This window comes from Carlito syrichta, unplaced genomic scaffold (genome assembly GCF_000164805.1).
Source record: "Carlito syrichta isolate Samal-C Ts95f unplaced genomic scaffold, Tarsius_syrichta-2.0.1 Scaffold267524, whole genome shotgun sequence".
Classification (NCBI taxonomy): domain Eukaryota; kingdom Metazoa; phylum Chordata; class Mammalia; order Primates; family Tarsiidae; genus Carlito; species Carlito syrichta.
This window is the reverse complement of record NW_007211620.1, coordinates 92895-118765: the sequence shown is the minus strand read 5'-3', so window position 1 is coordinate 118765 and position 25871 is coordinate 92895. Positions and strand designations below refer to the sequence as shown.

The 25871-nt window shown below is 37.1% G+C and overlaps 1 protein-coding gene across 1 annotated transcript in view; it reads right to left on the bottom strand.

The window, feature by feature from the left end:
- Positions 1 to 25871, bottom strand: part of GPD2 (glycerol-3-phosphate dehydrogenase 2) — a 152970-nt gene that overhangs the window by 96178 nt on the left and 30921 nt on the right. Inside the window, 1 exon segment of the mRNA XM_008052218.2 lies at positions 11474 to 11583. Coding sequence (XP_008050409.1) covers positions 11474 to 11575 — 102 coding nt within the window. The 5' untranslated portion in view covers positions 11576 to 11583.

The following is a 25871-nucleotide window of genomic DNA, read 5'->3' as shown; positions in this document are numbered from 1 at the left end:
AGAAAACCTGAGTTTAGTTAGCCCTTGGGCAAGTTATTAAAAGAATCAGAATTTGATTCCAGGTTTGACTCCAAATTGTCATGTCCTCAGCTCTGCCAGGTTATCTTTGCCTAAATCTGTGGGTCATTTGGGCCCCTACATCTACCAGTCACTATGGTACCAGCAATGTAGAATTGCTAATGAAAGTCAGTGAAATCAGAAGTCCTAAGACATCTGCCTAGCCCGTAGCCAACCACACTGGGCAGTTGACACCCAGTGTTCTATGAAACAGCACTCTTCCTTAAAAAATCTCCCTAAAACATCCATCTGGAAGTGGATCCAGAATGGTAGGAGTGCACTCTTTCCCCATCCTTCTCAGGTGAATAAAGTGCTGACACATTGAGCAAACTGACCAGTTCCAAGCTTCATAATCTAGATGGCCTTCACTTACACTTTAAGCTCACATTTAAAATAGGTTTTGACCAAATTTGGGATGCAGGCTCCAATTTCTCTGTGAATTATTTAATCAAATATAAATATAACTTTCCTAGTCGGTACTCACTATCATATAATTAGTTCTTAGAACTCCTTTGTTGAAAAATCACAAGCTAAAAAACAAATAAGTAAAATCGGAATCACCTAACTTCTATTTAAAACTTCTACTTTCATTTTAAGTTATAAAACTACCTAGAATACACTTTCCTCGAATAAACAAAATTTAACAATTAAGGTGGAAGTTGTGGGGGGGGAAAGAGGGAAACCAGAGGACTCTCCCCAAAGCATTTATAGAAAGTTTCCTCAGTCCCACAATATCCCTGAAAAGTTTCTTAAAGAGGCCTTAAAATGAATAAATAGTTGAAAATGAAATGCAAAGTCAAATCAAAATGAATGTCAATGTTGCTCAGTTAGCAACAGCCTAGCAGCTCACCAGCTGTCAACGCTAATCATAGCTCAGTCGTTGACTCACTGGGTGACCTATAGAAGTACAGTTAACCTCCCTGATTTTGTATGCCAGCAACAAAATAGCATCACAAACTCCTCGAAGGCCCGATGTGAGTTATAACTCAAAGATATTGCCATGGCCCTACTTTGGGGGCTAAGTGTTAAATAAAAACCAAAATTATAAGGAAGATGATAGGATGCTCTTCAGAGAACATTTCCAGCTCTGTCTGCATAATTTTAGTGCTTTGATGAAACATGTCTCTGAAAAAAACAGTTAACCATATAGAGTGGTTAAGAATAGTTTCAACTGGCCTTATCTAAAATATAGAGTATTCAGAATCCTCATCAAGCTTTTGATATCAGACACATTCCCACAAATTTAGTTATGTTTCGAGGAGAAAAACAGTTCTTCCAGGAATCTATGCACAGGGTTCTAAGTAAGAGAAGCAAATAAATGATAGAGTCTTTGGCATAGCCCTAACAATAACACGCTCATCAAAAGAAACACAGTTCTTTTGTCAACTAGATTAGAAACTAAATTCAGGACGCATATATAATGACTGGATGCTTAACAAAACTTTTCCTCTTCTTCCAGAGAACACTGCTGGATTACACTGTCCACGCTCCCATAGAACTGGGTGGAAATGAGTCATTGAGCCAACAGTGCGCTATAGTATGGCAGATTCACCAGAATACAGAGACATGGATCCCTGAATAATTGAAGAAATAGTCCCCCACCTATTCACACTGAACTGTAATGTGAGCAAGAACTAAATCTTCATTGTGATAAGTCACTAAGCTTTAGTGGTTGTCTATTACACCAATTAGCTTAGACCAACTAATACACAAGCATGATATGTGCTTAGCATTACAACCTAAGAATTATGTACAACTCGCCTACATTGTATACGGTCCATATAAAATTCTGAATCTTCCCCTGATATGTGAGGTCCTATCATTTACAGGAGAAAAAAAAAATCAAACAGAAAGAAAAAAAATGCAAAAAGACAGGCCATCAAATGCAAGCCCCAGAAAGCCATGGTGCAGAGACATTTCTGCCTTCACAAGCTGACATATGCTGATGCTGGTGGTTCTTTAAACAAGCAAGTAAGACTGAGAAGCCTATTACTCAACTACTAGTTCCTTTTCCATCTTCATATATTCAATCACTTGTTCTTTCTTCCACCTTCAGAAACTGCCATTTGTGTAGATTTTAATATTTAAGTGGAAACCATAGTGTTAGATACCATACGAAGAATGTATTTACAATAGCCAAGATATGGAAACAACCTAAGTGTCCATTAATAAAATGAATTAATAAGTGTACACTAAAAAAAGTAGTATCTGCACACAATGGAATATTATTTGGCCTTAAAAAAGAAGAAAATCCTGAGCCAGGAGCCGTGGCCCATGCCTGCAGTCCTAGCTACTTAGGGGGCTGAAGTGGGAGAATTGCTTAAACTCAAGGAGTTCAAGACCAGCCTGGACACTTTGCAAGATCCTGTCTCACTCACAAAAAAAAGGATGAATAAGAATAAGAAGATGGAGGAAGAGGAGGAGGAGGAGGAAGAGGAAGAGGAGGAAAAGGAGGAGGAAGAGAAAATCCTGACATTTGTGACAACATAGATAAACCTGGAGGATATTATGCTTAATGAAATAACCCAGATACAAAAAGACAAATACTGTATGATTTTACTTATATGTGGAAGCTAAAATTGTCAAATTCATATAAGCTAAGCATAGAATAGTGGTTACTAGGGCAGGTATAGGGCTGGGGAGAAGTAGTGTTGGTCAAGGAGTACAAGAGTTTCAGTTATGCTCAAAGTTTAGATCAACTACAATGAATACTGTTAGGAACATTTATTTTTACATCCCTTTTTTTTTTTTTTAAAGAAAGTCTGCTTATGAATCTATGAAGATGGAGATGGAAGATTATTTACTCTGGGAGAACAAGCAAGTCTAGTAGCCTGAACTGACTCAAAGTTAAGAGCAATCTGGTCAAAAGAAAGCAAACGTGTCACATGATAATTTCAGCTACATCAAGCTCAGGAAAATTTACATTGATTTTGAATCTACAGATATTCCTTAGTTTAAGAACCAGAGGAATATTTCTGAGGATAAATTTTCAAAGATGCTAAAGGTGTTCAAAGGATGAACAAAATGTTATATTCAATTGAAGATATTGCTGAAAAGTGATGCTATGTGGATTTTTTGTAATTTAAATTGTTTCTTAACTGATAGCATATCTTAGATTCTGTGCTTATGATTTTTATTTCTCTACAATCCATAATCATTTGAACTGCAAATTTCTCTGCCTTCTGCCATTTTCTATGTCTAGTTATCAATATAAGCAAAAGTGTGCCAATCAAAAGTTCAGTTATTTTAAAGAAATCTGGTGTTATGCCTTTCTTATTATGCCTTAACAAGGCTAGATCTATTTTAATTGTTCATAACCTGTACTGGGGGAAGGGAAAGAAATACACCAGATATTAAAAACCTGCTACATGGTAAGTACTGTGATCACTGACTTAATATATACTGACTTGTACCTAGCAGGGGAAAAAGCCTGTGAGTAAAGTGACATTATCCTTACTCTGAAGAACTTGGGAGTTCCAAAAACTTTTATAGCCTATGCATAATAACAGGTTCACCAAAACCCAGTCACATCCACAGAATAGACATATTCAAGAAGCTAAATATTTCATTTGGGGATCCATTCAAATAAATACCAATGTAGATCTTATTTTGACTCAAGTTGATCATTCTATTTTTTTGCTTCTTCTCTAATCTTATCTTTTGTTAACGACTTAAAAACTTGTGAGCCATTGGTACTACCAATCAAAAACTACTGCTTTATTAGATCTCTTACAAATAATATACTGAGAGGAAGAAACTGAAATTACAAGTTAAAACAATGTTCTCAAAATCCCTGCTGGTTTTAATTATTCATGTATCAGTTTGCCCCTCATTAGCATAAATATTTTTCCCCCTGGGTTTTGATGACACTAACAAAGGTAGTACAGCTTTACCTGCACTTCAACTCAACACATCACTGTTATCTTTATTTTCCATATACCCTTAATTAACACACATAACAGTGAACTATAATATTTTTCAAGCCACTTACAAGAACCGTGAATTAATGGCTCGTACAAAGCAAGAGGCTATTTTGCAAAGCATGAATTCCTGTCATCAACAACTATTACTACATCACATACTCTAAACACCACGGACTTGGAAAGAAAAAAATAAGTTTAATTGCATTCTATTTCAAGTTAAAATGATACATAAAAATTCAGATTTACTTCCCCTCAAAAAAAAAAGTTAAAGTTTTTTTCTTTATTACCTGCTTTTTTAAAAAATTATTTTCTCCATAGAATTCTAACAAATAGCACTGTTAAAAAACACTATATTTAGTCAGGCACGGTGGTTCATGCCTATAATCCCAGCAATTTGATGCGAAGGCAAGAGGATTGTCTTGAGCCCAGAAGTTCGAGACCAGCCTGAGCAACTTGGTAAGACCTTGTCTCTACAATAAATTTTTAAAAACTTAGCCAGGCATGGTGGCAAGTGCCTGTGGTTTCTGTTACTTGGAAGGCTGAAGCGGAAGGATCACCTGAGCCCAACACATCAAGGCTGCAGTGGCCCTGGGCGTGCCACTGCACTCCAGCCTGGGTGACAATGAGATTCTGACTCAAAAAAACAAACAAAAAAAAACTACATTCATGTAGCTTTTTAGAAACATATCAGCTACATAAATCAAATCTGCCATAATTCATATAAGTCTAAGTAGAAAAGGAAAAGAAACACTGAGAAATTTGAGGAACTCAGTATTTATAACAGAATTTAAGTCAAGAGTTGGGAGTTGCCCTCCTTGCTCATCTTAGATCACTAAGTAAGGAGAAAAGAAAACATCAGAGTGTTTGTATACCAAACACCATTCTCCTACAATGTCAGATGAAGGATATATCATTTGCTACTAATCTTAAGGTCTGAAGTAGGCATCTCTGCTAACTTTCTTGCTAATTTTCTACAATTATACTTTATAATCATATATCCTGGGACCCCATAATAACTAACACTTTTTGAAAGATTCCTATGTTCCAGGAAATTCTTCCAGACTTTACTGTTTTTTAACAATTCTATGAAGGAAGTACCACTGTTACCCCCATTTTATTTATTTATTTATTTTTATTTTTTATTATTTTTTTATTATAAAGATGACAATTCAGGGTTAGGTATACAAACATTGATTATGCAGGTACCCTTGTTGATGAGGTATACTCCCCTAGCAGTTTCCCTCAACTGCCAATCCCACGCCACCCCCCGACAGTTTCCCATTACTGCCAAACACTTTCTTCTACTATTATAATTGTTCAAGGTCTGCTTATGAGTGAGAACATATGGTACTCTGTTCTTTGTTTCTGTGACAGATCCCTGAGTACGATTGACTCCAAATCCATCCAAGTTGCTATGAAGTCCATATGTTTGTCTTTCTTTTTGGCTGCATAATATTCCATTGTGTATATCTACCACATTTTCTTTATCCAGTTCAGCTTTGATGGCAACATGGTTGGTTCCATGTTTTTGCTATTGTGAAAAGAGCTGCAACAAACATACGTGTGCAGGTATCTTTTTTGTAGAATGATTTGGGTTCCTCCAGGTATATTCCCAATAGGGGTATTGCTGGGTCATATGGAAGGTCAATTTCTAGTTCTTTCAGAAATTGCCACACTGTCTTCCAAAGAGGTTGCACTCATTTGCATTCCCAACAGCAGTGTAAAAGTATTCCTTTTTCTCCACATCCTCACCAGCATCTGTTGTTGTTTGTTTTATTTATGATGGCCATTTTTACTGGGGTTAGGTGGTATCTCAATGTGATTTTGATTTGCATTTCTCTGATGAAGAGTGAGGCTGAGCACTTTTTCGTGTCTGTTGGCTGCCCGTATATCTTCTTCTGAGAAGTGTCTATTCATGTCTCTTGCCCAGTTTTTAAAGGGGCTGTTTATTTTTTTCCTTTTGGTGCATTTGAGTTCCTTGTAAATCCTAGATGTTAGGCCTTTGTCAGATATACAGCTGGCATTTATTTTTTCCCATTCTGTGCGCTGTCTCCCTGCTCTCTTAATGGTTTCTTTTGTTTTGCAGAAGCTCGTTAGTTTGATGAGGTCCCACTTGTCTATCTTATTTCTTAAGGTACTGGCCTTTAGGGTTCTAAATAGGAACTGGTTGCCAGTTCCAATTTCCATAAGGGTGTCTCCTGCATTTCCTAAGATTCTTATAATTTGAGGTTTTACATTTAGGTCTTTGATCCATTTAGAGTTAATTTTTGTGTATGGGGATAGGTAGGGGTTCTGTTTCAATCTTTTGCATGTGGTCAGTCAGTTTTCCCAGCACCACTTACTGAATAGGTTCTCCTCTCCCTAGTGGTTGTTGTTGGAGGTTTTGTCAAAGATGAGGTGGTTGGGAAATTTATGTTACCCCCATTTTACAGAAGAGAGAAAATGAGGCCCAAGAATTTAAGAAAACTGCCCACAGTCACTTGAAGAGTTAGATATTCACAATAGCCAAGATATGGAATCAACCTAAATGTCCATCAACAGATGAATGGATAATGAAAATGTGATATATATGCAAAATGGAATATTATTCAGTCATTAAAAAGAATAAAGTCCTGTCATTCATGACAACATGGATGAGTCTCGAAGACGTTATGTAAAGGGAAATACAGTAAACCCAGAAAGGTAGATAATCATATGTGGGAGCTAAAAACAATTGAGCTCTTAGAAGCAGGAAGTAAAACTGTGAGTATTAAAAGTTGTGAAGGTTAGTGGGGAGGGGAGGATAGGGAGAAGTTGGTTAATGGATACAAAGTTACAGCTAGATGGAGGGATAAGTTCTAGTGTTCTGTAGCACTATAGGGTGAATATGGGCAATAATAATTTAGTGTAGATTTTCAAAAGGCTAGAAGAGAGGATTTTCAATGTTTACAACAAAAAGAAATGATAAACATTTGAGGTGCTGTATATGCCAGTTACCTGATTAGATCATTACACATTGTATACATATACAGAAATATCACTCTGCATCCCATAAATATGCACAATTATAACATGTCAACTAAAAATAAAAGTATAAATAAATAAAGATAAATAAAGCAAAAACAAAAGAAAGGAATGGAGCTAGGTGTTAGATGAGGGTCGTCTGCAAAGGTTGCTCCAGGGATCTCACTCTTGGCCTTTCTTATACTGCTTATGAATGAACATCCATCAGAGACTTTCTCAATTCCATTATTCTAATAATATTACTCCTTCCCACTGAGTTGAAATCTTGATTTCCATATTCTGAAACCCACCCTCTGTCTATGTATGGTGGTGGTGGGGTGGAATCTTTCATATCCGGTCTTTGAGAAAGCTCTGAGTGGTTCTCCGGCTTTACCTCAGAGTTGGCTCACAAAGCCCACTGCACTTTCAGAGTGGGTAATGGAAGGAACAGACCTCACATATATTACGTGAGAAGGCCCACTCTCAGACCTAAATAGATTGGTGTTATGTCAACCACACCACTGGGGGTTTAAAAGAAGCCCACACAATAACATTAATTTTTCCAGTTAGGAACTAGAAGATAGGAAATAAATGCTGAGTTAAAAAAAAAGTTTCAAATAATGGCCTTGGCCTATAATGAAAAGAAAAAAGACTAAGGTAGCTCTAAGCTAAATCCTTGTACTCCCTTCTGTTTTTGCTCCAAAAGTTTCAAATAATGGCCTTGGCCTATAATGAAAAGAAAAAAGACTAAGGTAGCTCTAAGCTAAATCCTTGTACTCCCATCTGTTTTTGCTCCATTCTCCCTGGCCACCCCCATCCTTCTCACATTCCTGGGGAACCCTCATGCAGCCTTGACTTCACTGCTCATCACTTCTGTTGTTCAAGAAGGTTTACCTGCTCTGAAAGGACCCCAAGGCCCCCTCTCCTAATTTAAATTTCCTTTTTCATCTACTCCATTCACTCACCAGCTTAAAATTAGAAAAAGGAGGTCCCTCCATGAAGTGATACTTCTTTTCACTAGATATGAGTCTGGGTAAGATGTCCTCCAAGTCTCTTTCAACTAAAATCTTATTACTAAACTAACCTGTACTAAATAATGAATCACAATCAAATTGCTCTTGAAAATCTCCACACCACCACAGAGGTGTTTGCTTGTTCTGTCCTGGGTAGAATTTAAGAGTGATAAAAATGATTCTATCCCAGTACTCAGACTTCCCTACCTTGGCATATGGCTGGCTCTGGGGAGAGGAAATATCAAGGTACCTTTGTGGAAACATAGTCTACGTACAGCTGGAAAATAAAGATGGAGAAAATGAGGAAGAGGAAGCCACTCTGAGACTACTTTAAAAGCCCCTAAATGAGTAGCAGAACACGGCCTGGAATGTGGATACCATTTGTGGCCACGAACCTCCTTCCTGCAGATGGACAAATCAAAAAGAAATCAGCCAACGTTCATCTCCTTTCCCACACTAGCTTCCTCACTGCAACTGAAGAATTAGGCTGCCACAGCTCCAAAAGAATAATAATAATAGCATTCTCTTTAGGCTATTATGACCTGTGCATTCCTCCATCTCTCTAAATCTGATCTATTTATGCTAAAAGAAAAAAAAAAACCTCTAGGTTTCACTTGGCTCAACAGTGGGCATTATTCATCATTGGCAAACATAAGTAAGACAAACGTTAACAAAATGCTTATATGAAGAAAAACCATAGTGTGAAATAAAGTGAGGCAAAAGAATCTCACTACCACCTCTTACCTCTGACCTGTCCCCAGAAATGCCAGTCTCCACAAATGTCTCTATTCCCTTAGCAACTGGATCAAAGCTAAGTGAATTAATTAGTTTTTTTAAAGCATATATAATCACTTTCCTTGCAAAAACAAGCTAATTTTTTTGGTTGGTTTTTTTGGTGTTTTTTTTTTGAGTTGGCCTGACACTAGACACTCCTACAGCACAATATTATCACCAAACATGTTTTAACAATTTACCAACTTTTAGAATTAATCCATTTGTATTCAGCATACAACCCCTGACTGTATTTTAGGAAGGAAGCTTTGTACTGGGAGTACCAAATGAGTATAAGGCAGGGGCCAGGAAGACAGAGAGTGCCAAAATGAAAGTCAACAGATGGTTTTCTAAGATATCAGTACCTTGGGGATTCAACACCAACATATTCTTAATAGAGGGCAGTTCATCAGTCGGAATCATCTTAGAAAAATAAAAATATAAAAACACAGTAGGTAAATATACCTGTAACAGGCCAAAACTTTAAGCATCACTCTGCAGAAAAATGAAGCTTCCCTAGTTACATTTAAGCTCTGACTTCTACAAACAAAAATGTAACCAATTAGTGTGTCTCAAGGGGCAGATTTTTCTTGACTATTGAAGTCAGAAAAATTCATCCCCTAGAACGGCTCTGATTGGCAGATATTTTCTGAGAAAGGACAGTTGAGATAAGGGAAGCCTGTGGTCATTTTATGCCAATGGTTCAAATAAGTTGTTTCCTCTCTGTCATTCTTGCTTTTATTGATTTTTGCCAGTCCCTGTGGCCACATTGCACCTACTACCCCCAAAATACATGCTCACAGCAGTGTCTTAAAGGGACAGAAATCACCAAAAAAAAAAGTGTACACAGTTGGTTTTCTTATGCAACTCACTGAAAGAATATGCCTGTAGGAATTTTTTAACAGAACTTGTCAGGTTAAAATTATAAGTGACTTCAAGCTGCTAGTATCCATTTCATTTGGCTATTAGGGTGTTCAGGATGTCTAACTTAGGAAGAATAAAATGACAATATGTTCCAGGAATCAAAGCCTTTATTTTGCCTTAATTTTACTGAAAAATCTACCTCTAACCTGAGTGCTTGGGGGGCAGTATCTTTTATTTATTCTATTCTGTGAGATCAATTATTAGAAAGAAATCAAGCCCCCCCCCAAAAAAATAGATGAAACAGTATTACTTAAGTATAGAGTTAAGCTATCAACTCTGAAGTAGAACATGCTTACTGTGGTTAAAAGATACAAATCACATATAAATTTAGCAACAACTCATCATATTAGATATCATGACCTTTGGCATTGGCATTTTCTAGTATAGCTTCAGATAGCACTGGTCAGGATGGCAGAAGTAATCTAATCCTTTAATGTCAATGTCCCAAACAGAAGTATACTTCTGAAATAGCCTCAGCAGAAGCAACATCTTTTCACACGTACTATTAAGGAACCAAGGCAATCTTTCAAAAGAAATAGTGCTTGAAACATGATCAAGGGATAAGGAAGAATTTCAACATCAAGTCAGTCAATTAATAATATCACTACATACATGGAAGCGGCACTATATAGCCCATAAATATGTGCAGTTATTATGTGTCAATTAAAAACAATAATAATACCTGCAACATACATTTCTTAGGAAAATTTGAGAGTAATATGCTCACTGTCCATAATGCGAAAGAAAGACTAATAATACAACTTATTCAATATTGTCCATCTTTAGGGGGAAGCACATAAAAATGAGTTATTACTTTTTTGTCTAAACTATAGCAGCACACTGATTCTTCCTAATATGTGCTTTTAAAGTAGTCCTCTTTAGGATATGTGATTCCAAGCAATGTGCCTGGCTCCATCAGCTTGTGGCACAAAGAAACAAAAACAAGAAGTACAAGGCCTCCCATAGCTTAACGATAGCCACAGAAACGTAGAAAATGAGTAGTTCACAGATTGCCCAGTAACAAAGAGCTTACCAAATTCCTTTGTGTTTATCTTTGAAAAAAGAATATACTATACAGCTGGTATCACAAAATTCCTAATGAAATGAAGAAGGCGGAAAAGAAAGACTGACACAAACTCCCAAAGTGGTTACCAGCATTTCAGGCCTGCAAAGAATAAAATCATTCAGCAAAATTATGTCTTGGCATCAATTTGAACTGTGGAAAGGCATAGCTGCCGTACCAGGGGGAAAAAAAACATGAAAATAAACTGAACACTTGAATTTATTTGGACGCTTCATACCAATCTTACTTTCATGGTTTTCCCCAATTAAAATTTATATCTAATGCAAGGTAATACAACATAAGTAACTAAACCTTTAAGAAATGAAACTAGACTTCAGTTGGGCATTTTCTTTTTCATTTTCTTTCTTTGTCGCCTGCCTTCTAATAAGACAAACTTTTGGCAGGAACAAAGAAGGTATCCAAACACTTCAATGAATTAGACAACAGAAGTCTAAATGAACAAACCCTGGCACTCATAAATGAAGTAGTCTTTTCAAAACCAAAGAGCCAAATCAGAGGCTAAATAATACTTCCTGAAAAAGGAAATTCATTTGTTTTTAATGAGATACACATAGTTCTCAGGAACCATTAGAGCACTATATTCTAAATATCTTCTAGATTAAACTAAGAAACTTCTAAAGTAATTTCTAAACAAAACCATTAGTTTACACATGCCCCCTTAACAGTTCTTTGGCAGATTTTAGTTCCATAGTATAGTCAGTACATGTAAGGTTACTTACTTGCTTCCTTCTGTAATGAGCAAACTGAGAAAGTCCTAAAACAGTTGCAAGAGCACCTCCTCCAACAAGAATAGTTCCTTTCACTGCCTTTTGAAATGCCATTTCTTAGCCTACAAAGAAAAAAAAAGGAAACAAAAGAAGTTAATTGGGATGTTTAGCACATAACAATCCTAAAAATAAAAAGACACTGTGTAGATTATAAAATTATGTTAAACTAGAAAAGAAAACTTAAAATAAGGAAGTTACTAACATGCCAACTTTTATACGGCAACTCAAAAGTAATAACCAAAAAAGCCTAGACAAGGGAATTGATTATGTAAAAGTTACTTTCTGATTCTACAGGAAGTAAAGAAAGAAAAGCAAATTAAGAGACAACTGAGGATATTTAAACAGTATAAAGTCAAGAGAGCTGTAAAAAGAAATGTCATTGAGTATTTGACAAAACTGCATGCTGTACTTGCAAATTTGTTCAACAGATAATCCCCTGCACAAGGAGAAATGGTAGAAAAAAGTCTTGGGTCACTCAACATGACAATAAACCTCAAATCCGCTTTAGGTTCTTTGGCAAGTGTTTAAATCAAATTGTGGTACAAGTTCCTTTCCGAGTTTTTCCTTCTTAATGAAGTTCTCACAAGAGCCAAAGCCAATGCAACTTACATTTCTATCACTAAAAGTATACATTTAACAAATAAAAAGTCAAAGGATACTATATTTTGATGCTTTCACAAATTAACAAACTGAACATGCTGTAATTCCTTAACTTAAAAAAGTTTTGTTCTATCAAATGTGCCAAAAGGAAAAAAACAAACAGCCCCATTAAAAAGTGGGCAAAAGACATGAATAGACACTTTTCAAAAGAAGATATATGGGCAGCCAACAGACACACGAAAACGTGCTCAGTCTCAGTCATCATCAGAGAAAAGCAAATTAAAACCACAATGAGACACCACCTAACCCCTCTAAGAATGGCCATCATTAATAAAACAAACAACAGTAGATGCAGGCGAGGATGCAGAGAAAAAGGAATGCTTTTACACAGCTGGTGGGAATGCAAACTAGCGCAATCTCTTTGGAAGACAGTGTGGCGGTTTCTGAAAGAACTAGAAATTGACCTTCCATATGACCTAGCAATTCCTCTATCGGGAATATACCTGGAGGAACTCAAATCATTCCACAAAAAAGATATCTGCACACATATGTTTGTTGCAGTTCTATTCACAATAGCAAAAACATGGAACCAACCATCTTGCTCACCAAAGCTGGACTGGATTTAAAAAAAAATGTAGTACATATACACAATGGAATATTATGCAGCCAGAAAGACAAAAATATGGACTTTGCAGCAACTTGGATGGATTTAGAGTCATTCATGCTCAGTGATCTATCACAGAAACAAAGAACAGAGTACCATATATTCTCACTCATAAGCAGACCTTGAACAATTATAATACTATAAGAAAGTGATTGGCAGTAGTGGGAAACTGTCAGGGGATGGGATTGGCAACTGAGGGAAACTCCTAGGGGAGGGAGGGGCATACCTCATAAACAAGGGTACCTGCATAATCAACGTTTGTATGCCTAACCCTGAAGTGTACCCCACATCTTTAAAATAAAAAAGAAGAAGAAAAGTTGTGTTCTAGCCAAAGTTGCATGACACCACAATTTCAAAAGGAAACAATCCAGATCAAACACTCTTTTATGCTCACTACGTATTTCTAAATAAGGTTCTGTAGTGCCTTAGCACTTGACTTTCTTTCCTCTCACTTGTTTTCCACTACTGCACTGATCAAATTTTTTAAATTTTTTTGAGAACCTAAAATTATTCTTTCTTTCAGAAACCAAAAAGTACATAAAAATGAAAATTCCACCAAAAATCTTCTTGCCTGCTTTCATTATGTTAAATATAAAAAGATAACACTGCAGGATCACCTAAAAAAAATTCTTAGAGGTAAGTGATTTGACCTGCCTAAGACTTTCCATTCACAAAAGCAACGGGCACACCCACATCTTACAGGGAAACCACTACCCTATTTTCCGGTATAGGAGGAGCTCTAACCTGTCAGAACAACACATTTTATACTCTACTGATATCTTACAAATCCAGAATGTACTTACTATGAAGTCAGTTTTAACTTAAGGTACTCAAATTAAAAAACACATAGTATCTCGATACAAATTATGATACAGTTAAATGTTTGGGTCCATATTATATGTATAGTATCTATTATCATACTATCCTAAATTAAAGAATTTCAGTACTATGATTCTACAGAAAATTTCTTTTGGAATACTATAATTTATACAGTAAAATAAAAGATGGTATTTCTTAAAATTTTATTTTTTTCCTTTGACTTCATTCTTCCTGACAATCTCCTAAATTCTCAAATTAGCCTTTTTTAATTAAGATTCTCACCAGGAAAATATTTCACACACATAGGTATTCTGCTGCTGGAGGCCTCATCTTTACAGTCTCTCTGCTATATCAACCATTTCCTGTTTCCCAAATTATTCAAGACAGTTGGTGTATGCTGGCCAGGGATCTCTATTGGTCATTCAGACAACCCTAAGCTAACTCTAGGTTGCTCTGATAGTAAAACCTCAGTTTAGCAGGCACCCGTTTGTCATAGCTCACTATCACCATTCAAGTTGCTGCTGTAAATGTTCACAAGGGTGCCTATCACACAACAATGAACACCCTACCAGCTGAAAGAGAGCCATTTCAAGGCTAACTAGGTTTCCCTGACAATGGGGGAATAGAACTCCAGTTCTAATTATCTAAGCAATGCACGTGCCCGACATATAGCCAGCAGCCTGCTGGTCCCTTGATGTGAATGCTGTGGTTGATAGACTTTAGCTTAGCATCATTGCTTCTGTCTTGTTGATAATGTCATTGCTGACCTCACAAAGAATACCACACATCAACATGGCCAACTGAAGTAATGTTATATATAATGTAGTCAATGAAAATGTTTCAGTGTCAGAGGTATTCATTCAGTCAATTAAGTTTGGAGTTATTATTTCCAAATGTGTAGGTCCCCATGTTCCCTGTCCACCTTTTTGTATTACTTTAATTTGATTTGTCTGAGAGGGAGATATTTTCATGTATTTTCTCAATGAGCCATTAATATTAAAGAAAAGCTACATTCACATATTATTTTGAAGAGTTAGCAATAATATTGACTATAATCAATAAAGCATTTTCTTTTTCAATAATTTCATAAAATAACTTATGCTTAAGGGCTCAATTTATGTGATCAAATCCATAAGATCATCTGAAGAATTATAATGAATAAACTACTCTTACAGGTAATTCAAAATCAAAGGCACAGGATTAGTAAGTTTCACCTGCTTCTCCTAAGATTATCTTTATTACTGTTGTTATTGTTTTGCGATTGTTGTAACAATAGTTGACATTTGTTGAATACTTACTAGTAATAGGTACTGTGCTTCTAGTTCTTTACAAACATAAGTTCATTTCCCCCTCACATCTAATTTCATAAAAGAGACAGTTTTGATTCAGAGGAAGTAGGGAATTTGCCCAAAGTTACTCCCTGGCAAGTGAAAAATCATAAATGAGTTTATAAAGCACTAGGTGGTTCTACCCTGCCTTTGTTGTCAAAAGGCAACTTCTCCCCTAAAACCTACATCATATTTTGTTGTCACTCCCTAAAAGCCCTGTTCTCAAACAGTCACCCAAAGTGTATAATATAATCCCTTGGCATTTGGGTTTCTCTCTAAGGCAATCAAGAAGTCTCTGGTAAAGTATCCACTAATAATCTTCTGCCAGATAATTTAAGAACTTTGTTCTAATATTGAAAAAAAAAGCAATATAAAATCATATTAATAAGAACCATATACTATAGACAACATGTACCCATTTACATTCCATTGTGAGGAGAAAAGTTTTCACAGTGATTGCAAAGATTATCAACTGCTAAGCAAAAACTTTACTAGACAATTAGCAGAGGGGGAGTAAAAACAAATCTTTACCTTTAGCAATTAAAAGTATGAGAAAAACAGATGGGAAAAACTATCCACAAAATATATATTTAGCTTAGTTATCATAGTTTAATACTCATGTTTTATAACCTATTAATTAAGTCACATATACTTTGACTCAGGACTGGCTCCTGCACTGGCACAGACCGGTGTTAACCCTCTAATTCTTGCAAGAATGGCACCAGTTTTGCTGGCAAAACATAAACAAAATGGTACTTAACTAAATATTTTTGTGAGTTTTTCAACTGCCTACAAGGAATTTATTATCTATTTGTAGGATTAAATATTAAAGTCTGCCTTGTAACTCTGTCTTATAACTAGCTGTGCTATACCGAGTGTTATAAATACTCTGGCAGAAAAGAAAGCAAGGTGCTATAGCATTGAAGTGGAGCAAGAGTTTGATTCAGACTGAAGGAATTAAAGAAAGCTTCAGAGAAGACAGCATATTTGGTAAGGGTTTTGAAAAAAAGAAAGGATTTGGAGAAAAGAAAGCAGGGAAGGTCGAGATAAAGACTATTTGGAGGAGAAAGCAGAACATCACAGTACATTATGGAGGCATACAAGTTGTTATCTGGTTTGGCTGGAGACAATGTTCAGCTGGAAATCAGACTTAAAAAGAAGTCCAAGGCAAGCAAAAAGAAGATTCTGTATATGTAAAGTAAAATACTTCTTTGATATTCTGTTGGCAATGGAGAGTTGAGGTTATAGATTAAGGAAGCAAGATGTTTCATCCTATGTTTAATAAAGAGTGTTCAAGTAGACTTTTATGTTGAAGTGTATGACGAAGACAGAGAAACCAACTAGAGGGCGATGAAACAGTTCCCGTGTGAGCATCTGAGAGTCTGGTTTAAAGCAACATTAGAAAGTGCAAATGCAGAGACTGATGCTTTGCAGAAATCTCTAAGGACAGCACTCAATTAGAGAGCATGACAGAACCTGACAACCGATTATAAGAGGAGGAGACCAAACATGACTGAACAGCAGGGAACAGGCCCAAACATTTCAATATTCAGCTTTAGAAAAAGAAGCAATTTGAAGGGAGAAGAGCTCAGTATGGAACTAAGGAAATTAAAGATCTTGACAGAATGCCTTCTAGCAGAAAACAGCATACAAATGGATATATGGGTCTAAAACTCACAAGTGTAATCAGAGTTGAAGGTATAGCTTGGGATATGTCTGCCTAGAACTGAGGTGTAGCGCTACATAATAAAATGTACGTACTGCTAGCAAAAACTGGATTTGCCATTTCTCAGAGTTTGCTGACCCATGTTTCTGGCTGACGGTGGCAACTCAGTTCCCCTGATAGACAGTGACTTCAACAATGAGGATAACTGTTCACATTCTATTTCATATACTGAGTGCTGGCCATTTTTGCCTCCTTCCATTCAAAGACAAGGAGACTCTCTCCCATTTAAGTCACAAATTTTAATGACTTAAAACAATTTAGGTCAGGTGTGGTGGCTCATGCCTGTAATCCTAGCAATCTGGGAGGCCAAGGCCGGAGAACTGCTTGCACTCAGGAGTGTGAGGCCAGCTCACACTTGTAATCCTAGCACTTTGGGAGGCCAATGCAGGAAGATGGCTTGAGCTCAGGAGTTTGAGACCAGCCAGGACAAACAGCAAGACCTTGTCTCTACAAAAATAGAAAAACAAATTAGTCCAGTGTGGTGGTGCATGCCTGTAGTCCCAGCTACTCAAGAAGCTGAGGCAGAAGACTAACCTGAGCCCAGGAGGTTGAGGCTGCAATGATTGTGCCACTATACTTCCAACCTGGGCACTAGAGTGAAACTCTGACTCAAAATACTCACACAAAGCCAGATGCGGTGGCTCACACCTATAATCCCAGCACTTTGGGAAGTGGAGGAGAGAGGACTGCCTTGAACCTAGGGGTTCGAGACCAGCCTGGGCAACATGGCGAGGCCTCACTTCTACAATAAATCAAAAAATTAACCGGGTGTGGTGGCGCAGGCCTGTAGTTCCAGCTACTTGGAAGGCTGAGGTAGAAGGATCACCTGAGCCCAGCAGGTCGAGGCTACAGTGGCCATGAGCGTGCCACTGCACTCCAGCCTGGGTGACGGAGTAGACTCTGCCTCAAACACACACACACACACACACACGCACACACACACACGCACACACACACACACACACACACACTCCAGCCTGGGTGACGAAGTAGACTCTGCCTCAAACACACACACACACACACACACACACACACACACACACACAATACTTTTAAAAGTACAAAATAACCCCCTATTGAAAAAAGCAAAAGAGACTGGGCACAGTGGCTCATAACTGTAATCCCAGGACTTTGGGAGGCCAAGGCAAGAGGATTGTTTGAACCCAGGAGTTAGAAACCAGCCTGGACAACATAGAGAGACTCTATCTCTATAAAAATAAAGAAAATGAGCCAGGTGTGGTGGGGTATGCCTGTTGTCTCACCTAATCAGGAAGCTGAGGCAGAAAAATTATCTGAACCCAGGAGGTCAAGGTTGCAGTGAGCCATAATTGTGCCACTGCCCTCCAGCCTGGGTAACAGGGTGAGACTCAGACTCCAAAAAATGATAAAGACAAAGGGTCACCACAGCAACTACCCACAAAACAATTTATTACAGAATAAGAGCACACTTCCTGGGCCCTGAAATCTCTAAATAGAGCACTCAAGTTCCTCTCCTTATCTTCTTGTCTTTTCTTTCCCAATGTCCTTACTTATCAAGATATAAGCTGACCACAAGTAAGAATTCATGCAAATGTATACATCACTCCTCTATAGAATAGGCCTTGAGTCCCTTCGTGTTTACAAAAACTCTCCTATCCTTCTAGTCTCTCATATAGAAATCTCAATTACTTTCCCAATCCCCATGCTTTCCATTAAAGACAAAACAAAAACTTCTCAGGGTTTTGATTCTTATACCAGCAGGAAAGCAAATTTATTTCTCCCCATTCTTTACCAGTGTGATCAGTGGTAGCGAGTGGAGAGTACAGCTCAAAGATCATTTGCAGAAGAATAATTTCAACCACCAGACTTGCGGTTTTGGGGACAAGCATTCCCTAGCAACTTATAAAGGTGCGCCATGCTCTTCCAATCACCTATACTGAGAAACCCAGATGTACAAAGCATTTCAAACATAAAATAAATTTCCCAGGATGTAACCTTGAGGTCGTTTGTGCTACTACACTAAGCCCTTTTTCTAAGCCTGTGCAGGACCAAAGGGAGCAAAACCCTCCTTACATTTTGGCTGCACAGCTGCTCCCTCCTAGTTGTACCTGGAAAACCACTCCCTCATCTATTTTAAGTCCTGTCACACTGTCATACCCATGGAACACACAATTCAGAGGACAACCCTCACAATCCACTCACATTCAATTCCAGTGAGTTATCAAAGAAAGGTGTATGAATCTTACAAAATTTGGGTGCAGGACCTCATCAGAGAGAGTCCTATCAAATGAGTTTACAATCTTGGACACTCTGACATCAAGACCACAGCAAAATGAAAGAAAAAGAAAAGGAAGTAAGCTCAAAAGCATCTTCTTGCCTGGCAGTCTCACTTTAACTATGACAGTCAAGATTTCTGGGTGGTTTGAACTAGACATGATTTAGCAAAGTAAATCTTTTATTATACCAATTAATGTGATGACAAATGCTTTGAACAATTTCTTTGAAGGAGGTATCTCATGGTTCAAACACACCAAACATACACTGATAAAGTGCTTACTCAGAGAAGTAACAATCAAAGTACACCATGTACTACTCTTTCCCTAAGGTTTTCTTTATGGTAGGTATCATGATTAGTACTCTGCCTGCAAATGCACGCCCTCCTCAGCCAAGCAGAGAGGCACTTACACACACATACATCTTACACAGCAGCATGGAATTCCTACCAAATCACACAGAGAGTGCTCGCGCATGCTTTTCAAAAGCTGTCAGACATAAATGAACAAAATAGTCAACATCAGAGGCACATCAGCCTATTCTCTGAAAACAGAGGCGTTCTAGTCCATAAACTGAAAATGAATTATCCTTGTGTTGTTGCTTTTTATTTAAATATTCTTTTAAAGAATTTAGGCCAAGACTTGGTAGGAAATGGACCCAAGGATTATTCATAAAAGATGATACCAACGAAAAGAAAAGAAAGTATCAAGTCCTGAGAAAACAGTAGATGCTTTTATCCTTCAATCACTGTCTTCTTTAGGCTTTCCTCTACTATACCAAAAACAAAAAACAAAAGCAAAACAAAAAAACAAAAAAAACCCACAAACACAACAATAACAACCATAGTTGTAAAGAGTATGTACACTGAACAGGAGACAAACCAAAAAGAGTTTTTCTAGAGTCACTGAGAAAAGCATTCTGATAACACAAGATAAATGAAAGAAACTACTAAAAGTCAGCAGAAAAGTAAGAAGTATAATGAATCCTCTGATTCTATATGTACAAAATTTTGGACTGTAGCTGACAAGGAAGTTAAAACAACATACACACACATTGCTCATACAGCATCCAAACCCTAGCCTTGTCCGTGACATCCAAACTCTATCAAAAAGCCAGGCTGCTCCCAGGAAGGGCTTGTTCTTCTTTTCCAATCTATTCATTTCCCCAGAAAATTTCTGCCAGAGGAGCCCAACCCAAAAAGCAGAAAAGAGTCAGGCATGGTGGCTAACACATGTAATCCTAGCATTTTGGGGAGGCGGTGGCGAGAGGACTGCCTGAGCTCAGGGGTTCGAGACCAGCCTGGGCAACTTGGTAAGACCTCATCTCTACAATAAACCAAAAAATTAGCTGGGTGTGGTGGTGGGTGCCTGTGGTCCAGCAACTTGGAAGGCCGAGGCAGAAGGACCACCTGAGCCCAGCAGATTGTGGCTGCTGTGACCGTGAGCATCCACTGCACTCTAGCCTGAGCAACAGAGTGAGACTACTACTCAAAAAAAAAAAAAGGCAGAAAATAATCTTAACAAAAATGTATTATTTTAATAAAGCCAAAAAAGAACAAAAATGAGGAAACAAAGAGAAAGTGAGAAAACAAATACTACATTTGTATTTATTCACAACGTCAAGTCACAAAGTAGAAAATCTTCCTACTAGGGTCCCTGGGAAAACTTTAGGTCAGTTACATCATTTTATGAGCAAACCCACAGCCATGGATGACTGAGAAACAAGTTAACCTAGGATCTCATTTCTCAACCTCAAAAGAGCAGGAGTCTGGAAGCTTGACAAGAGAACGAGTTGCCCAAGAGAAGGGTTGAGCTGGATTCAAAGGCAGAATTTTAAAAATATAAGAAAAAAGTACAAAGGAGAAAATAAGGTCAATAACTAAAGTGAGGCAGTTAAAAGTCTCTGTTTATAAAAAAGTTTTCTCAAACATTATTACATAAAACTTTTTGATGTGCGATTTTAGAATTGTTGAAATTTAACATACAATGTCATAACCATTAACCAAGCACTTATTTCACAGTCCTCTAAAACAAAAATATATTGAAAGGGAGGGGATCTTAGAAGAACACAAGGATGCATATTGCACTCTAGTAGTGATTCATTATTTAAGACCCAATTTTTTTACAAAATATATGCTGTTTCCAAGGCAATTGCCATATTATGTAGTTATGTGTTCTAACATTTCTAAAATGCACACTGGAACTAGTCACAATTTGACCCTTTTTCTTTATTTCATGAAGTTTACTATAGAATTATAAGAAATCAATGAAGCCCATTATATTCATTAAATGCAAATAATCATAGCTTAATTCATAACAGAATGGTTTCTAGTGTATTTGCTTTCCACAGAATTGCTATAAAAGTCATAAAGAACTATACTTACTTCATACAAGTGAATTTGCATTCCATTTTAAATTCATTCAAAATCAAAATTAATATATATTCTCAATCATCCAGATATATTCACAGATTTTTGCTTGAAGTCATAAAATTCTATTATTAATCTTCCATTAAAATATATTTCTGCCTTCTTTGCTTACCAAATGCATAATGTAGGGTATCCTTAAAAGGTCTAAAATAAAATGCTTCTCACAAATGAAAACCTGGAGCATTCCTTCCTGAAAATACCGACCACTTATAAAAATACAGTCAGGGTAAGGAACTGAGTGGATAACATGCTGAGTATTAAAATAAAAAAACTAAGGTGGGCTCGATGGCTCAGCCTGTAGTCCCGTGCCTTTGGGAGGCTGAGGTGAGTGGATTGCCTGAGCCCGCGGGTTTGAGACCCGTGTGGGCAGTGAGACCTCATCTCTACAATAAATCAAAAAATCAGCCGGGCGTGGGAGCGCATGGCTGTAATTCCAGCTACTTGGAAGGCTGAGGCTGAAGGATCGCTGGAGCACAGCAGGTCGAGGCTGCGGTGGCCGGGAGCGGCCACTGCACTCCAGTCTGGGCGACAGAGTGAGACTCCAACTCAAAAAATAAAAAAAAAAAAATAAAATAAAATAAACAAACTTGCATGTATATATCAACTAATATGAACAGTCTCACTTGGCATTAAGAAGAGACAACACATGGTAAAAAAATATCAATTCTGCTTTGAGTGAGAAGGAATGTTACCAAGGTATCACACAAAAAAAGTTCATGAATCAAACAGACCACATTAGTCCTGTGCTTCTTTCAGTCTTTCTGCCTCTTTACTACCTTTATTATTTCATTAAGAAAATGTTGGCATTCCTTTGCCAGTACAAATCCTCTTCAATTTTAAAGTCCTTCACTTTGTTATAGAATAAACTGCACACCAAAAAATAGAGTTTAAAATGTCTTTTTTAAGATTGACATACTTGTATGATATGTCAAGTCTCTCATTCAGACTTATTAAAACTACAGCAAAACCTTATAAAGTAAATACAATCAGGGCTATCAGATACATACCTCAAAATGTTTCACTAAAAAAAAGTCCATCAGGCTCATTCTTGTTTTTAAAGAAAAAAAATCCACTTTACCATATAAACAAATATACTTTTAAAAGGCTTAGCCAGACATGATGGCTCACACTTGTAATCCCAGCACTTTGGGAGGCCAAGGCGGGATGATTGCTTGAGACCAGGAGTTTGAGACTAGCCTGGGCAACATAGCAAGACCCCATCTCTACAAAAAAATTAGCCAGGAGAGGTAGTGTGCATCTGTGGCCCCAGCTACTTGGGAGCTGAAGAGGGAGAACTGCCTGAATTCCAGGAGGTTGAGGCTGCACTGAGCCATGACCATGCCATTGCACTCCAGCCTGGGCAACAGAGTGAGATCCTGACTCAAACAAAAAAGAGTTAGATGCTATAAAATACTGCAGAAACACTGTGAATCAACTGAAAGGGTTTTTACATATATGGGTGATAATAATCTTTAACTCTGTGGTAATAATCTTTAACTTTGTGGTAAAAGAAATGCACTATAAGAAAATTTAAGTTACATAATGTGTTCGGAGAAAAAGGGTGCTTCAGATAATTAAGTTTCTGTACACCTGGATCTTAATCAGGTATCTGTTCTGTTTCCAAATATATTTTTATGACATATAGCACTACGTATTATGACTATGTACTAAATACAGGCACTTTTTCCTTAAAGTCACAAAAAAATCTTAAGGTGCTTCAAGATCATTATTCTGAATTTTCTTCTCTTTGAAACAGTACAGATGTAGAAAATATAAGAATTAGACTTCAAATGTAATAAGCACAAACAAAACTTTGAAAAGCTGACTTTGATTTTTTTAGCTTTTTTTTTTTTTTTTTTTTTTTGAGTTAGAGTCTCCCTCTGTTGCCCAGGTTGGATTGCAGTGGCACATTCACAGCCACCACAGCGTCCACTTGCTGGGCTCAGGTGATCCTTCCATTCCAGTCTTCCAAGTAGCTGGAACTACAGGCACGCACCACTACACCCAGGTAATTTTTTGATTTATTGTAGAGACAAGATCTCACCAAGTTGCCCAGGTTGGTCTCAAACACCTTGGCTCAGGCAATCCTCTTGCCTTGGCCTCCCAAAGTGCTGGGATTATAGGCATGAGGCACCATGCCAGGCCAGTTTTTGTTCATTATTTTTATCACTGAATGAGAAGAAAATATACCAATTTTTTCAGAGGCTCCAGTTGCAAATGTATTTTATATGTTACCAGGAATTCATTTTGGGAAATATTTGTTGAAGATGTTAAGAAATCCTGAGATTATTTTTTTTTAACTATGAATTTTTTATGATAATTAGTTATAGCACAATAATTTCAGTTAATTTATATATAGTAAAACAAAGTTGTAAAGTTGAAAGCAGCTCTCTCACAAACAACATTGAACATATATTTAATGTAAAACTCATGACCAAGGGTCACAACAGAAACCAAGAAAATGTTGGGATTAGGACACTCCTTACTTCCTTGAAATTAAAAGATCCCCAGGAAATTCAGCTAACCACATTTTACATCCCATAGTCTTTTTCTTCTCCTGTAGCCTGTAGAAATTTACATTTAAAATTCATTTCTCTGCACATTTAATGATTCACATGTATAAATGGAACTACCAATAAAGAGCCAAATTACAGACACAATGTTATATATGCAAAGGAAATCTGAGATGTCCCATAATCGAAATAATCATATACTATATTATTTACCTTAGTGATTACACTCCCTAAAAAATGTCTGATCCTTAAGGAAATAAGAATCAGACAACAGGAAACACAGGTTGAAGTAATTCATATTGCAAACAAAAACCCCGTTCAAAAGTATGTGAATAAACCAACTCCAAATCCAAAGGAAAGACAACAAACAAACAGGAGCAACAACTCTGTAAGAACCTTATGACAGGAATCAACTCTTGCATTTCAACAATTAGCCTAAATGTGAATGGACTAAATGCACCACTGAAAAGACTTAGAATGGCAAAATGGATAAAACATCACCAGGCAATAATTTATTGCCTTCAAAAGACTCACGTCACTAGAAAGGACACCCACAGACTCAAAGTAAGAGGATGGGAAACAACCTTTCAGGCAAATGGAACAAAAAAGAAAGGCGGAGTAGCGATCTTATTTTCAGACAAAATACCTTTTAAGTTATAAAAAATTAAAAATGATACAAAAGGCCACTACATAATGATAAAAGGCTCAATCCATCAACAAGAAATATCCATCGTAAACATATATGCAACCAACACAGGAGCGCCAACTTTCATAAAGCAGCTTCTATGTAAACTCAAAAAAAATATCAACTCTAATACTATCATAGCTGGGGACTTCAATACTGCACTCACAACCCTAGACAGATTATCAGGAAAAAAAGTCAGCAACGAGATTCGGAACCTCAATTTGTGACTCTTGACCAAATGAACTTAATTGATACCAACAGAACACTCCATCCAAAGACCACAGAATATACATTCTAATCATCACCACATGGAACGTACTCTAAGATCGACCACATACTTGGCCATAAATCAAGCATAAGCAAATTTTAAAAGATCAAAATTTTGCCATGCACCTTCACAGACCACAGAGGAATAAAAATAAACATCAATACCAACAAGTTCCCCCCAAAATCCACAAAGACATAGACACTAAACAGCATGATGCTAAACAACTCCTGTGTCAATGATGAAATCAAAACAGATTAAAAGATATCTAGAAACAAATGAAAATGAAGAAACATCTTACCAAAATCTCTGGGAAGCCATGAAAGCTGTAGTAAGAGGTGAATTCATATCTCTACAAATGCACATGAAGAAAATGGAAGGATCAAAAATTAACAGCGTAAAAAGCCACCTAAGGAAGCTAGAAAAGCAAGACCACCAAAACTCTAACTTCAGCAGTAGAATCCAGATCACCAAAACAAAAGCCCAAATCCAGGACATAGGAGACAAAAAGACAATACAAAAAATCAACGAAACAAAAAGCTGGTCCTTCGAAAGGATAAACAACATCAATAGTCCCCTAGCTAGAATGACCAAGAAAAGGAGAGAAAAAGCCCAAATAAACACAATCAGAAACACAAAAGATGGAGTCACATCTGACCCTGAAGAAATACCAAAGATCATTAGAGACTACTACGTACACTTGTATGGAAACAAACTTGAAAACCTTAAGGAAATGGAGGACTTTCTGACATCACACAACCTGCCTAGGTTGAAACAAGAAGAAATTGAAACCCTAAATAGACCAATAACAATCAAGGAAATTGACTACATAATAAGAAAACTACCTACAAAAAGAAAATCCCTGGACCAGATGGCTTTCCAGCAGAATTCTACAAGACATTTAAGGAGGAGCAGATACCAATCCTACTGAAGGTATTCCTGGTGACTGAGAAAGATGGAACTCTCCCCAAATCATTTTATGAAGCCAACATCACATTGATACCCAAGTCAGGTAAAGATCCAACAAAGAAACAGAACTACAGGCCAATATCTTTGATGAACATAGATG